The following is a 15,935-nucleotide window of genomic DNA, read 5'->3' as shown; positions in this document are numbered from 1 at the left end:
GTCTTCACCCAGCCGGGCCAAAGTCCTCCAAGAAGCCGGGCACAAGTGATCCTCCAGACGGCCAGAAGTCTTCATCTGATCCGGGTAGAAGAGGTCCTCCAGAGGGGCAGAAGTCTTCATCCAGGCGGCATCTTCTATCTTCATCCTTCCGGAGTGGAGCGGGTCCATCTTCAATCCAGCCGACGCGGAGCATCCTCTTCCAACGAAGTCCACCAGACGAATGAAGGTTCCTTTAAATGACGTCATCCAAGATGGTGTCCCTTGAATTCTATCAGCCAATCGGAATTAAGGTAGGAAAAATCCTATTGGCTGATGCAATCAGCCAATAGAATTGAAGTTCAATCCTATTGGCTGATCCAATTAGCCAATAGGATTGAGCTCGCATTCTATTGGCTGTTCCAATCAGCCAATAGAATGCAAGCTCAATTCTATTGGCTGATTGCATAAGCCAATAGGATTTTTTCTACCTTAATTCAGATTGGCTGATAGAATCCTATCAGCCAATCGGAATTCAAGGGACACCATCTTGGATGACGTCATTTAAAGGAACCTTCATTCGTCTGGTGGACTTCGTTGGAAGAGGATGCTCCGCGTCGGCTGGATTGAAGATGGACTCGCTCTGCGCCGGAAGGATGAAGATAGAAGATGCCGCCTGGATGAAGACTTCTGCCCCTCTGGAGGACCTCTTCTGCCTGGATCGGATGAAGACTTCTGGCCATCTGGAGGATCACTTGTGCCCGGCTTCTTAGAGGACATTGGCCTGGCTGGGTGAACACGTCTCAAGGTAGAGTGATCTTCAAGGGGTTAGTGTTAGGTTTTATTAAGGGGTGATTGGGTGGGTTTTAGAGTAGGGTTGGGTGTGTGGGTGGTGGGTTTTAATGTTGGGTGTGGGTGGGTATTGTATTTTTTTACAGGTAAAAGAGCTGATTACTTTGGGGCAATGCCCCGCAAAAAGCCCTTTTAAGGGCTATTTGTAATTTAGTATAGGGTAGGGAATTGTATTTTTTGGGGGGGCTTTTATATTTTATTAGGGGGATTAGAGTAGGTGTAATTAGTTTAAAAATTTGTATTTTGTTTTTTATTTTCTGTAATTTAGAGTTAGTTTTTTTTTGTAATTTAGTTTAATTTAATTGTATTTAATTGTAGTTAGTTTAGGGAATTAATTTAATTATAGTGTAGTGTTAGGTGTAATTGTAACTTAGGTTAGGGTTAATTTTACAGGTAAATTTGTACTTATTTTAGCTAGGTAGTTATTAAATAGTTAATAACTATTTAATAACTATTGTACCTAGTTAAAATAAATACAAAGTTGCTTGTAAAATAAAAATAAACCCTGAGACAATGTAACTATTAGTTATATTTTAGCTAGCTTAGGGATTATTTTATAGGTAAGTATTTAGTTTTAAATAGGATTAATTTATTTAATTGTAGTAATTTTATTTCATTTTATTTAAATTATATTTAAGTTAGGGGGTGTTAGGGTTAGACTTAGGTTTAGGGGTTAATAAATTTAGTATAGTGGCAGTGAAGTTGGGGGCAGCAGATTAGGGGTTAATAAATGTAGGTAGGTGTTGGCGATGTTAGGGACGGCAGATTAGGAGTTAATAATATTTAACTAGTGTTTGCGAGGTGGGAGTGCAGCGGTTTAGTGGTTAATACATTTATTTAAGTGGCGGCGATGTCCGGCCGGCAGATTAAGGGTTAAAAACTTTAGTTAAGTGTTTGAGATGTGGGGGGGGGGGACCTCGGTTTAGGGGTTAATAGGTAGTTTATGGGTGTTAGTGTACTTTTTAGCACTTTAGTTAAGAGTTTTATGTTACGGCGTTAGCCCATAAAACTCTTAACTACTGACTTTTAAATGCGGTAGGAGTCTTGGAGGTAGAGGGTGTACCGCTTACTTTTTAAAGCGATCGTAATACCGGCGTTAGGCAAATCCCATTGAAAAGATAGGATACGCAATTGACGTAAGGGGATTTGCGGTATGCTAAAATCGCAGAAAAAAAGTGAGTGGTACACCTGTACCTGCCAGACTCATAATACCAACGGGCGTTAAAAGGCAGCGTTGGGACCCCTCAACGATGCTTTTTAAGGCTAACGCAAGACTCGTAATCTAGGCGCTTGAAATTACAAGACATTTCTGATGTGTTGCTGTAGAATAACATAATCAGCCAAGTCTTAACCATTTTAAAACAAATTAACATCCTTTATACTGCAGTTGTTTATCAATAGCCAAATGCCACCCACCATTTGCCTTATTTGGAGGAGCCAATCTGGGCTTTTGTCAGCAGACAACAAGGCTAGTCATGGTCATAAAGTTAGTATGAAGTTAAATGTTTTGCCGTTGCTATGTGATAAAGCCAATTAGGGACAGATATGTAGCAGAGTTATCCATAAGAATTAGCAGGTGCATTCCAAGTTCTTAGAATTAGAAATATCTCAAATTTCCGAGCTTAATATCAATTTGTTCAATGGTAATGAAGAACTAATATATTTAAGCAATATAAGTAATATATTTCCTGACAATATGATGTCAAAAGTTAATTTGATATATTGATTTATGTTACCTCCTCTGCTGGTGCTTCATTATTTGCTTGTTCGGGTGGTGCAAAAACACATACCGCTATTTCTACTTTATCAGATGTCTGTGATACATGAAAATGTAAAGACATATATTTAGTTGACTGAATTTCCATTTGTATAAAGGCACAATACCTTGCATTTCAAAATTGTTTTGGTGTCTTGCTATAGAAAAACTTATCAGCCAAGTGTAAACATTTTCAAAAGCAATGTACTTGTTTACTGAAGTTGTTTTTCTATAGCCAAACTTTGCTTCCACCACCTTTTGCCTGATTTGATTTGTTACTGGAGAAGACAAGGCTAGGCAAGGTCATTATGTTACCGAAACCAGTATTGTTTAGAGTTATTTATCTGATAAAATATTTTTAGGCCAATTAGGGGCAGATATGTAGCAGGGTTATGCTTTCAGTGTGCACTTCTGCTCTCAAAATTATAAAACCCCACAATATCCAGTTAAATTACAGGAAAAGGGTTCAAAATAAATAATGATAGTATACTGCAAATGTATTTTACTATACACAATTAACAATTATATATTACAATCTCAAGGTGTTTACAATTTAGAAAATTGTGAGAGCTCTCAGGTGTAAGTAACATGAAAAACATTATCAGATATTAGTAACATGAAAAAGATTCAAGCATTTTAATATTGTATTCTTTGTTTAAACTATAGGTAAGTGATTTTGGGGTTTGTAAATCCCCCCAGTCACTCTTAAATTCTGCCAAAGGCGTCATCAGCCATGAATGTGCACCCCCAGTGCTTAAAGTAATAAATCTCCCCTCACCTCTTGTGTTCCAGGATCGGCTGGGTCTGTAACTTTTTCACTTGAGTCTGTTCCTGATTCTTTATCAGATACCTGTAATAAGTGAAAGTGTGAAACATGTTAGTTTACTGTTTCGCAAAACTAAAAAGTGTCACAAAATCCATCAAAATACATTACAAAGTATTCTTACAATCATAATAACACCATTTAATAAAAAAAAATTTAAAAAAAATATTGTACAAAAAAGTTAGAAAGGCGCAAAAATATGAGATCTTAGGTATTAGAAAAAAAGGCATGCAAAGAGATTTAACATTAAATTAAATACATACACATGTCTAAAGATGTATATGTATGTATATATATATGTATTTACAAACATATATACACATATAAATACATATGTATACATATATAGACAAAAACAGATTTATGCAATATTCATATTAAATAAAGTGTTTAACTATGAATTTATTGTAAATATTTCACATTTTTTGTATTTTTAAATAGATATTCCTAAATACATCTGTATATATCTATACCTATATATAGAAAGATATAGATGTATATTGTACTTATTATAAACTTATTATTTATATACCTATGTATTGTAATACAAGGGCAACCCGATGCGAGCAAAACGTTTACTTCTAGCGCACAAGTGAAAGAGCTAAATAGCGCTCCACTCGTAATCTGACCCTAAATTAGTACAAAATAGGGAAAAATAATTAATGGAAATATTCTCCTAACTTGCAACATCAGTCAGTCAGAAGACTTGCTTTTACCACAGAAACTCTCTGATTACACTGTTTCCAATGCAGCAAAGGATTCTGGGTAAGAGAGTTTCTGTTTGGAAAAGCAAGTCTTCTGACTTGTCTAGATTAGTAAATAGTTTACACAATGAGTTATTTTCTCTACATTTTGTATTTAGTGGAGGATTTTAAACTCACTTTTCGCCTCCCCATAATTTTAATTGTTGTTGTATTTCCCCCAGAAATGAACTTTACCAAGCAGTGATTCAACCTACTCCCAGCTGATAAGTGGCAAAAACCACAAAACAGCTGTCCTGAGATTGGTCTGAATCACTGTACTAACCCTAGCTAAGCGTAAAAGCTGTGTAATGCAGCGATGCTATAGCGTAAAGGGAAGTCTGCCTTAAAAAGCAGGCTAAAAGTAAAAAGGTGAGTCATTGTGAACTTACCCAGAATCCTTTGCTGCATTGGAAACAGAGTAATCAGAGAGTTTCTGTGGTAAAAGCAAGTCTTCTGACTTGTCTAGATTTGTAAATAGTTTACACAATGAGTTATTTTATATATATATATATATATATATATATATATATATATATATATATATGTATATATTATATATATATATATATATATATATATATATATATATATATATATATACATGTACATCTTTAGACATGTATATCTATGTTTCTTAATGTTAAAGTCCTTTGCCGGCTTTTTTTTGTAACAACATCAGAGATATCATATCTTTAAGCCCTTATAACTCTTGTGTGCAATATTTTTTTTTAAATAATTTTTATTAGACAGTGTTATTATGAGGGTAAGGGTACTTTATAATGTATTTTTTATGTGTTTTGTGACACTTTTTATATTCAGAAAACAGTTAACCACAGTTTTGAGATCGTGGTAAGGATTCTAGTGCAATCACGATTTCGCTCAACGTGTAATATGAGCGCGATTGAAACAGACCGCAAACGATTGCGAAAACGCTTGCAAAATGTAAATTAATTTAGGGATAAATTATCTTATAAGTTAAAAGGGCCAGTAAACACCTTGTAATTACAAGACATTTCTGATGTGTTGCTGTAGAATAACATAATCAGCCAAGTCTTAACCATTTTAAAACAAATTAACATCCTTTATACTGCAGTTTAGTGATGTACGCGAACCTAAAATTTTCCGTTCGCGAACGGCAGACGCGAACTTCCGCGAATGTTCGTGAACGGGCGAACCAGGCGAACCGCCATAGACTTCAATAGGCAGGCGAATTTTAAAACCCACAGGGACTCTTTCTGGCCACAATAGTGATGGAAAAGTTGTTTCAAGGGGACAAACACCTGGACTGTGGCATGCCGGAGGGGGATCCATGGCAAAACTCCCATGGAAAATTACATAGTTGATGCAGAGTCTGGTTTTAAGCCATAAAGTGCCTTAATCACCTAACATTCCTAAATTGTTTGGAATAACGTGCTTTAAAACATCAGGTATGATGTTGTATCGATCAGGTAGTGTAAGGGTTACGCCCGCTTCACAGTGACAGACAAAACTCCCCGTTTAACGCACCGCAAACAACCGCAAACAGTCCATTTGCACCAGTGACGTGCTGTCATAGGAGGCAGGGGAGGCAGTGCCTCCCCTGTCCTAAGTGGGTATTACACTTTTTTAATTTTGTTTTATTAAAAAAAACATTTTTTTTAAAGTTTATATATTTTTTTTTAAAGTTTATAAAAAAAAATTGTACCCCAGGGTATCCCCCCCTGAATGCAGACTCTGCCATGAATATACTAGCAACTGAGGAACAAGATGATGTGTTTGCATCCATATTGCGCAATAAAGGAGAGGCTGTGAGCCGGTCAGCTCCCCTCCATTGCGCAACATAGATGGCTTTCTAAATTTTTCTATGAGCAGCGTGAGGGTGCTTATTGGCTCTTTGCCGCCCACATGCTGCCAACAGAGGCTGCTCTCTAAAAAGCCTCGAACCAATCAGTGGTCAGGTACCGGAGCAGAGTATCACATGACTGTGACTGTCAGTGTCTCTTGAGTTGACTGGAGGCGTGTTCCTTTCTAGGAGTAGGACTGGTGGCGGGAAGTGAAAAAAAGTGGACCTGCCCTGGACGGTGGTGAAGACGGCAGTCAGTTATGGTAAGAAATGATTTTAATTATTTTTTTTAGCGGCCACCGTCTGAGAGTAACTACAGTGAAGTGAGTCAGTGTTAATCCTAAAAGCAGGGGGACACTAATGTTAGCAGCAGAATCAGAGGCTTATTTACATTACATACATATGCAGCAGCAGGAGTCATGCAGCCCCAACTTTTTATACTGACAAACACGCCTGACTCCTGAGCGGTCAGAGAGGCAGTGCCAGTGGTATGCTGTACTCACTGCTACAGTACTGTTTGCCTCCATATGTCAGCGGATTGCAGAATAGTAAGGGAGGTTCAGGAAGTCGGATTCCCCTGCCCACAGTAAGAGACCAGGTTGCAAGGTCTCCTGAATGCTGCACCTGCAAGGATGTGTCAATGAGCAGCCGACTGGGGAGATTGTTAGCTAGCAGCTCCTTCCACAACAGCAACAGCGTGCTATCTGACAGCTGAGCTGAGCTGGCAATTTCCCCAGCCTAATATGTGTCTGTATTGAATCTGATTATCTGAAACTGTGTGCACTGTGCATGAGCCTCTTATGGCTATGTGTTGTCACTCAACTGTGTATCATAGCTCAAGTGAAATGTGAGTGACTACTCAGTGTGCTGCTTCCGTTAAAAATTAAGGGTTACTGGCAGGGAGAGAGCTGCAGAGCACAACTTTCCTCCCCACATCCTGCTGCTTCTCTTTACTGTGGGCTCAGTACACTCTATACTGCATTCTAAAAAGCAGTTAAAAAAAACTTGCTACTTTTAACCCTTAGCTACCAGAGAGGACTGCAACTGTATTGCAGCCTTTCTGGCAACTATGGGGTTAATTACACTCCAACTTCTATCTACCGGGCAGTAGCTTACATGGGAGGGGCTTGTTGCTTCAAGCTTCACTGCATCATCATCCTGTCTCTTGCTGAAGTGAGTATGCTCTGCTTTGATTTTGTTTTTTTAACAAGTGTGAATATTGCACCTAAATATTTAACAGTCTAATTTACAATGGACTAGTATGAACGTTTTTGTACAGAATAGTATATTCTGTATAGCTACTAAAATAGCCAGTTTAGTGTGTGGTGATACATCTATTTGTAATATGTGTGTGTGTGCTGTGTAGTGACTGTGTGTATGTGTATATATTTATACCTTCTTATATATTTAGTCTTTAAAGGATGTGTAAACTTGTTATTGGTGGTACATCTATTTGTAATATGTGTGTAGTGACTGTATATGTGTATATATATATATATACACACTTGTGTATTTAGTCTTTAATGGATGTAAACTTGTTATTGGTGGTACAGCTATTTTAATGTGTGTGTAGTGACTGTGTTTGTGTGTGTGTGTATATATATATATATATACACACACTTCTATATTTAGTCTTTAATGGATGTAAAATTGTTATAGGTGATACATCTATTTGTAATATGTGTGTGTGTGCTGTGTAGTGACTGTGTGTATGTGTATATATTTATACTTTCTTATATATTTAGTCTTTAAAGGATGTGTAAACTTGTTATTGGTGGTACATCTATTTTGTGTGTAGTGACTGTATGTGTGTATGTGTGTATATATATATATATATATATATATATATATATATATATATATATATATACACACACTTGTATATTTAGTCTTTAATGGATGTAAACTTGTTATTGGTGGTACATCTATTTTAATGTGTGTGTAGTGACTGTGTTTGTCTGTGTGTGTATATATATATATATACACACACACACACACACTTCTATATTTAGTCTTTAATGGATGCAAAATTGTTATAGGTGATACATCTATTTGGAGTGTGTGTGTATATGTATGTCTGTTTTATATATATATATATATATATATATATATATAAATATATATATATATATATATGACTCAGTGTATGTTTGTATCCTCAGTCCTAGAGGTATCAGTGTATGTGTGTATCCTCAGTCCTACTGATATCAGTGTATGTGTGTATCCTCAGTCCTACTGATGTCAGTGTATGTGTGTATCTTCAGTCCTACTGATGTCAGTGTATGTGTGTATCCTCAGTCCTACTGATGTCAGTGTATGTGTGTATCCTCAGTCCTACTGATGTCAGTGTATGTGTGTATCCTCAGTCCTACCAGTGTATGTGTGTATCCTCAGTCCTAGAGGTATCAGTGTATGTGTGTATCCTCAGTCCTAGAGGTATCAGTGTATGTGTGTATCCTCAGTCCTAGAGGTATCAGGGTATGTGTGTATCCTCAGTCCTAGAGGTGTCAGTGTATGTGTGTATCCTCAGTCCTAGAGGTGTCAGTGTATGTGTTGTATCCTCAGTCCTAGAGGTGTCAGTGTATGTGTTGTATCCTCAGTCCTAGAGGTATCAGTGTATGTGTGTATCCTCAGTCCTAGAGGTATCAGGGTATGTGTGTATCCTCAGTCCTGGAGGTGTCAGTGTATGTGTGTAGCCTCAGTCCTGGAGGTGTCAGTGTATGTGTGTATCCTCAGTCCTAGAGGTGTCAGTGTATGTGTGTATCCTCAGTCCTAGAGGTGTCAGTGTATGTGTGTATCCTCAGTCCTAGAGGTGTCAGTGTATGTGCGTATTCTCAGTCCTAGAGGTGTCAGTGTATGTGTTGTATCCTCAGTCCTAGAGGTGTCAGTGTATGTGTGTATCCTCAGTCCTAAAGGTATCAGTGTATGTGTTGTATCCTCAGTCCTAGAGGTGTCAGTGTATGTGTGTATCCTCAGCTCTAGAGGTGGCAGTATATGTGTGTGTATCCTCACTCCTAGAGGTCTCAGTTTAGGTGTGTATCCTCAGTTCTAGAAGTGTCAGTGTATGTGTTGTATCCTCAGCCCTAGAGGTGTCAGTGTATGTAGTATCCTCAGCCCTAGAGGTGTCAGTGTATGTGTGTAGCCTCAGCCCTAGAGGTGTCAGTGTATGTGTGTAGCCTCAGTCCTGGAGGTGTCAGTGTATGTGTGTATCCTCAGTCCTGGAGGTGTCAGTGTATGTGTGTAGCCTCAGTCCTGGAGGTGTCAGTGTATGTGTGTAGCCTCAGCCCTAGAGGTGTCAGTGTATGTGTGTAGCCTCAGTCCTGGAGGTGTCAGTGTATGTGTGTATCCTCAGTCCTGGAGGTGTCAGTGTATGTGTGTAGCCTCAGTCCTGGAGGTGTCAGTGTATGTGTGTAGCCTCAGCCCTAGAGGTGTCAGTGTATGTGTGTAGCCTCAGTCCTGGAGGTGTCAGTGTATGTGTGTAGCCTCAGCCCTAGAGGTGTCAGCGTATGTGTGTAGCCTCAGCCCTAGAGGTGTCAGTGTATGTGTGTAGCCTCAGTCCTGGAGGTGTCAGTGTATGTGTGTAGCCTCAGCCCTAGAGGTGTCAGTGTATGTGTGTAGCCTCAGCCCTAGAGGTGTCAGTGTATGTGTGTAGCCTCAGTCCTGGAGGTGTCAGTGTATGTGTGTATTTTTCTTTTATGATTCAGATCAGGTATACAATTAATTCGAAAATTTACGATTTACTTCTATTATTTAATTTGCTTCCTTCTCTTGTTATCCTTTGCTGAAAGGTTTATCTAGGAAAGCTCAGGAGCAGCAAAGAACCTAGGTTCTAGCTGCTGATTGGTGGCTGCATCTATAAACCGATTGTCATTGGCTCACCCATGTGTTCAGTTAGAAACCTGTAGTGCATTGCTGCTATTTCAAATGATACAAAGAGAATGAAGGAGATTAGATAAAAGAAGTAAACTGGAAAGTAGTTTCAATTAATTGTCTGTTCTACCTAAATCATGAAATAAAAATGTAGGGTTTAATGTCCCTTTAAGAAATACAATTGCAGTTGCTTTGTAAGGAAGGATAAAAACTAATAGAGAATACAAATCATGGATTGTGTTACTTAAAGGGATAGGAAAGTCAAAATTAAACTTGAATGTTTGAGATAGAGCATGTCATTTTAAGACACTTTTAAATTCACTTTTATTTTCAAATGTGCCTTTTTTTTCTTAGTATCCCTTGTTGAAAACTAATACACACATCATACACTAATGGGAGTTAGCTGCTGATTGGTGCCTGCACACATTTGTCCCTTGTTATTTGATAACTAGATGTGTTTGTATGTTCTATCCAGGAAAGAACATTTTGGGGTTTCCTGTTCCTTTAAGATGTATTTTAGTAGATGAATGTTAATCTGTTTCACAATGTTAAAGGAGCATTAAACACAATTTTTTTCTTACGTGTTTCAGATAAAATTAAAAATATTGAACAACTTTACATTTTACTTCTTTTGGTATTATTTGAAAAGCATACTTAGGCTAAGGAGCAGCAATGCACTACTGGGAGCATCTGGTGATTGGTGGCTGCACATATGTGCCTCTTGTCATTGGCTCATTTAATGTGTTCAGTTAGCACCCAGTAGTTCATTGCTGCATATCCTTCTGCAAAGGATACCAAGAGAATGAAGCAAATTTAATAATAGCAGTAAATTGGACCTGTAACCTGCTTATTTAATCGTAAATTTAAGCTGCCTCTGTCAGGTTCATATATGTGTTTCTCTGGCGTATCACAGCCAGTGCCTCACCAGCCTTTGACGTCACTGCACGTCACTGATTTGCACAACCGCAAACTCCCCATTTGCACAAGGTTGGATACCAAGCTAGGCATGTCCCGTTCCTTGTCCTCACTGATGTCATTGAAGGTCTCTTCCTCCACCCAGCCACGTACAACACCAAGGGTCCCCGAAAGGTGACAACAAGCCCCCTGGGATGCCTGCTGTGTTTGGTCTTCTACCTCCTCCTCAAAGCCACCTTCCTCCTCTGACTCCTCTTCTTCAGACTCCTCTCTCTGCGTTGCCCCTCTCTGCGTTATTATAAGGTGTGTTAAGTAGTACTATTCCTATCAGTTTAATCCCTGTTACGTCCCCTATCAGGGGACGTGTATATGGCATCGATTTTAGGAACCGGGAGATGGAAAAAGATGCTTGGTCGGTCCTCCTACTTCAAATTTGGGGCACTGCGCGTGCAATCTAATGTGCTACCAGATAGGAGTGGTGTGTTAAGTAGTTCTATTCTTATCAGTTTAATCCCTGTTACGTCCCCTATCAGGGAACGTGTATATGGCATCGATTTTAGGAACCGGGAGATGGAAAAAGATGCTTGATCGGTCCTCCTACTTCAAATTCGGGGCACTGCGCGTGCAATCTAATGTGCCACCAAATAGGAGTGGTGTGTTAAGTAGTACTATTCTTATCAGTTTAATCCCTGTTACGTCCCCTATCAGGGGATGTGTATATGGCATCGATTTTAGGCACCGGGAGATGGAAAAAGATGCTTGGTCAGTCCTCCTACTTCAAATTTGGGGCACTGCGCATGTAATCTAATGTGCCACCAAATAGGAGTGGTGTGTTAAGTAGTACTATTCTTATCAGTTTAATCCCTGTTACGTCCCCTATCAGGGGACGTGTATATGGCATCAATTTTAGGAACCGGGAGATGGAAAAAGATGCTTGGTCGGTCCTCCTACTTCAAATTTGGGGCACTGCGCGTGCAATCTAATGTGCCACCAGATAGGAGTGGTGTGTTAAGTAGTTCTATTCTTATCAGTTTAATCCCTGTTACGTCCCCTATCAGGGGACGTGTATATGGCATCGATTTTAGGAACAGGGAGATGGAAAAAGATGCTTGGTCGGACCTCCTACTTCAAATTTGGGGCACTGCACGTGCAATCTAATGTGCCACCAGATAGGAGTGGTGTGTTAAGTAGTACTATTCCTATCAATTTAATCCCTGTTATGTGCCTTTTTTTGGTATGGTTTTTGAAGCCACAGTGCAGGACCAGAGGCCAGAAAAATTAGGCATGTACACATGCCTGAAAAATTAGGTATTGTTTCAGCCGCTGCTGTAGCAGCGGCCAGAAAAATTGATGTTTGTTTCCCAGGCAGAAAGTGCCCTAAAACATTGCGGCTTGAACCCTAGTTGGTGGCGGATAAGTCACGCAAGTCATCCGGCATTCAGAGATAAAATACAGCAGCGTGTGGATCATTTTTAGCCCAAGGCAGCTCATCTCATTAGGCCTTTTTTAGTCGAATGTATCGCCCACTGTCAGTCCCTTCATGATCTATCCCTCATTCATCTTAATAAAGGTGAGGTAATCTAGACTTTTTTGATCTAGGCGACTTCTCTTCTCAGTGACAATACCTCCTGCTGCACTGAAGGTCCTTTCTGACAGGACACTTGAAGCGGGGCAGGCCAGAAGTTCTATCGCAAATTGGGATAGCTCAGGCCACAGGTCAAGCCTGCACACCCAGTAGTCAAGGGGTTAATCGCTCCTCAGAGTGTCGATATATCTGCAGTTAAGGCGAGGTAGTCTGCTACCTGTCGGTCGAGTCATTCTCTGAGGGTGGACCCTGAAGGGCTGTGGCGATGCGTAGGACTTAAAAAGCTCCGCATGTCCTCCATCAACAACATGTCTGTAAAGCGTCCTGTCCTTGTCGGCGTGGTCGTGGGAGGAGGAGGATTACTTTCACCTCTTCCCCTGTTAGATTCCCATTGTGCTGTGATATCACCCTTATACGCTGTGTAAAGCATACTTTTTAATTTATTTTGGAACTGCTGCATCCTTTCCGACTTGCGGTAATTCGGTAACATTTCAGGCACTTTATGCTTATACCGGGGGTCTAGTAGCGTGGACACCCAGTACAGGTTGTTCTCCTTCAGCCTTTTTATACGAGGGTCCCTCAACAGGCACGACAGCATGAAAGACCCCATTTGCACAAGGTTGGATACCGAGCTACTCATGTCCCATTCCTCGTCCTCAGTGATCTCATGGAAGGTATGTTCTTCCCCCCAGCCATGTACAACACCATGGGTACCAGATAGGTGACAACGAGCACCCTGGGATGCCTGTTGTGGTTGGTCTTCCTCCTCCTCCTCAAAGCCACATTCCTTCTCTGAGTCCTCTTCCTCCCAATCCTCTTCCAGCTTTGCCGCAGGTCCAGCAAGCGATGCTGATAAGGCTGTTTCTGGTGGTGATGGTGACCACAACTCTTCCTCTTCACGCTCATCTACGGCCTGATCCAGCACTCTTCGCAAGGGTACGCTCCAGGAAGAAAACAAATGGTATGATGTCGCTGATGGTGCCTTCGGTGCGACTGACTAGGTTTGTCACCTCCTCAAAAGGATGCATGAGCCTACAGGCATTGCGCATGAGCGTCCAGTAACGTGGCAAAAAAATTCCCAGCTCTGCAGAGGCTGTCCTAGCACCCCGGCCATACAAATAGTAGTTAACGGCTTTTTCTTGTTGGAGCAGGCGGTCGAACATTAGGAGTGTTGAATTCCAACGTGTCGGGCTGTCGCAAATCAAGCGCCTCACTGGCATGTTGTTTCACCGCTGGATATCTGAAAAGTGCGCCATGGCTGTGTAGGAACGCCTGAAATGGCCACACACCTTCCTGGCCTGCTTCAGGACATCTTGTAAGCCTGGGTACTTATGCACAAAGCGTTGTACAATCAGATTACACACATGTGCCATGCACGGCACATGTGTCAACTTGCCCAATTTCAATGCCGCCAACAAATTTCTTCCGTTGTCACAAACCACTTTGCCGATCTCCAGTTGGTACGGAGTCAGCCACTGATCCACCTGTGCGTTCAGGGCGGACAGGAGTGCTGGTCCGATGTGACTCTCTGCTTTCAGGCAAGTCAACCCCAAGACGGCGTGACACTGCCGTATCCGGGATGTGGAATAGTACCTGGGGAGCTAGGGGGTGCCGTTGATGTGGAGCAAGACGCAGCAGCAGAAGAGGACTCAGCCGAGGAGGTTATGGAAGAGGATGGAGTAGGAGGAGTAGAGGAGGTGGCAGCAGGCCTGCCTGCAAGTCGTGGCGGTGTCACCAACTCCTCTGCAGAGCCACGCATTCCATGCTTGGCAGCCGTCAGCAGGTTTACCCAATGCGCAGTGTAGGTGATATACCTGCCCTGACCATGCTTTGCAGACCAGCTATCAGTGGTCAGATGGACCCTTGCCCCAACACTGTGTGCCAGACATGCCATTACTTCCTTTTGCACAATCGAGTACAGGTTGGGGATTGCCTTTTGTGCAAAGAAATTTTGGCTGGGTACCTTCCACTGTGGTGTCCCAATAGCTACAAATTTTTTGAACGCCTCAGACTCCACCAGCTTGTATGGTAAAAGCTGGCGGGCTAAGAGTTCAGACAAGCCAGATGTCAAATGCCGGGCAAGGGGGTGACTTTGTGACATTGGCTTCATACGCTCAAACATGTCCTTGACAGACACCTGACTGTGGGCAGATGAGCAGGAGCTGCTCAAGGCGAGACACGGAGTGGCGGATGGTTGAGAGGGGGCAAGGAGGACAGCAGTGGTTGACGTGGCTGAAGATGCTGGACCAGGAGGAGGATGGCAGCTTTGAGTTTGTGTGCTGCTTGTACTCATGTGTTGATCCCATAGGCGTTTGTGATGTGCGATCATGTGCCTTCACAAAGCAGTTGTACCTAGGTGGGTGTTGGACTTCCCACGACTCAGTTTCTTTTGGCACAGGTTGCAAATGGCATCGCTGTTGTCAGAGGCAGACACACAAAAGAAATGCCACACTGCTGAGCTCTGCAATGATGGCATTCTGGTGGTGGCAACAGCATGCGTTGATTGGCGTGCTGTCTGGCTGACCCCGGGTGCCGATGCATGCTGTCTGACTGTGCCACTAGCTCCTTGCGACGACCTCCCCCTGCTTCCAACTCGTCTCCTCCTCTTCTCTGTCTCCCCATCTGAACTTTCCCCCTGTTCTTCTTCTCTTCTAGTGGGCACCCACGTGATATCCAGGAACGCATCGTCATCATCAACCGCTTCACTTGTATCTGACAACTCAGCAAAGGAAGCAGCAGCGGGTACAACATCATCATCATCACACCGTACGTCCATGTGTGTAATGCTGCCTGACTGAGACATATCCCTGTTATCTACATCCTCTGGCAATAATGGTTGCGCATCACTATCACTCATTTCTTCCAACTGATGTGTAAATAACTCCTCTGACAGATCAAGTGAAGCGGCTGTGGTGCTAGTGTTGGTGGTGGCGGCAGACGGGCAAGTGGTAACTTGAGAGGTGCCCGAAGCTAAGCTGGAGGAGGATGGTGCATCAAGTTTCTGAGCGGAAGCTGTAGAAGATTGGGTGTCCTGTGTTAGCCAGTCAACTATGTCCTCAGAACTGTACTAGTTTGGGATACGTGGCCTCTGAACACTGGGCATTATTCTAGGGCCAAAGGGAATCACAGCACCACAACCACGACGGCCCCTACGGAGTGGCCTGCCTCTGTCTGTCATTTTTTTTTCGATTAGTGGTACTATGTGTGCAAGCTACTGTGACAACAGATATGAGTGGCACTGTGCACTGGCAGAAGTTGGCAGAGTAGACGCTGTAGGCCTGACACACACGCTTGCAGACAACTAACTGCTATTTAATCTATTACAGTCAAAATTGTACACTACTGTTACACCAGATAGGAGTTGCATTGGTGTGACACTGTGCCCTGGCAGGCACTGAAACGCACACGTGTGAAGGAAACTGACTGCTATTATTTCACAGTCAAAAAAGTGTTGTTTTTTTTAAATGTACACTACTGTTACACCAGATATGAGTTGCACTGGTGTGACACTGTGCCCTGGCAGGCACTGAAACGCACATGTGTGAAGGAAACTGACTGCTATTATTTCAACAGTCAAAAAAGTGTTTTTTTTT

General features: G+C 41.7%; 1 protein-coding gene across 43 annotated transcripts in view; it reads right to left on the bottom strand.

Annotated features, from left to right (window-relative positions):
• LOC128658091 (calpain-8-like) overlaps positions 1–15,935 on the bottom strand; it is a 268,397-nt gene that overhangs the window by 164,688 nt on the left and 87,774 nt on the right. For 41 of the 43 annotated variants that reach the window (XM_053712553.1, XM_053712554.1, XM_053712566.1 and 38 more), the window contains 2 exons: positions 3,363–3,434; positions 2,565–2,642 (listed from right to left, as the gene is read on the bottom strand). In XM_053712553.1, coding sequence (XP_053568528.1) covers positions 2,565–2,642; positions 3,363–3,434 — 150 coding nt within the window. The remainder of the gene's footprint in view (positions 1–2,564; positions 2,643–3,362; positions 3,435–15,935) is intronic. The other 2 variants (XM_053712555.1, XM_053712567.1) reach the window with 1 other exon arrangement.

Source organism: Bombina bombina, chromosome 4 (assembly GCF_027579735.1).
Source record: "Bombina bombina isolate aBomBom1 chromosome 4, aBomBom1.pri, whole genome shotgun sequence".
In the NCBI taxonomy this organism is placed as follows: domain Eukaryota; kingdom Metazoa; phylum Chordata; class Amphibia; order Anura; family Bombinatoridae; genus Bombina; species Bombina bombina.
Note: the sequence above shows the minus strand (reverse complement) of the source record. Positions and strands in the feature narration are given on the sequence as shown.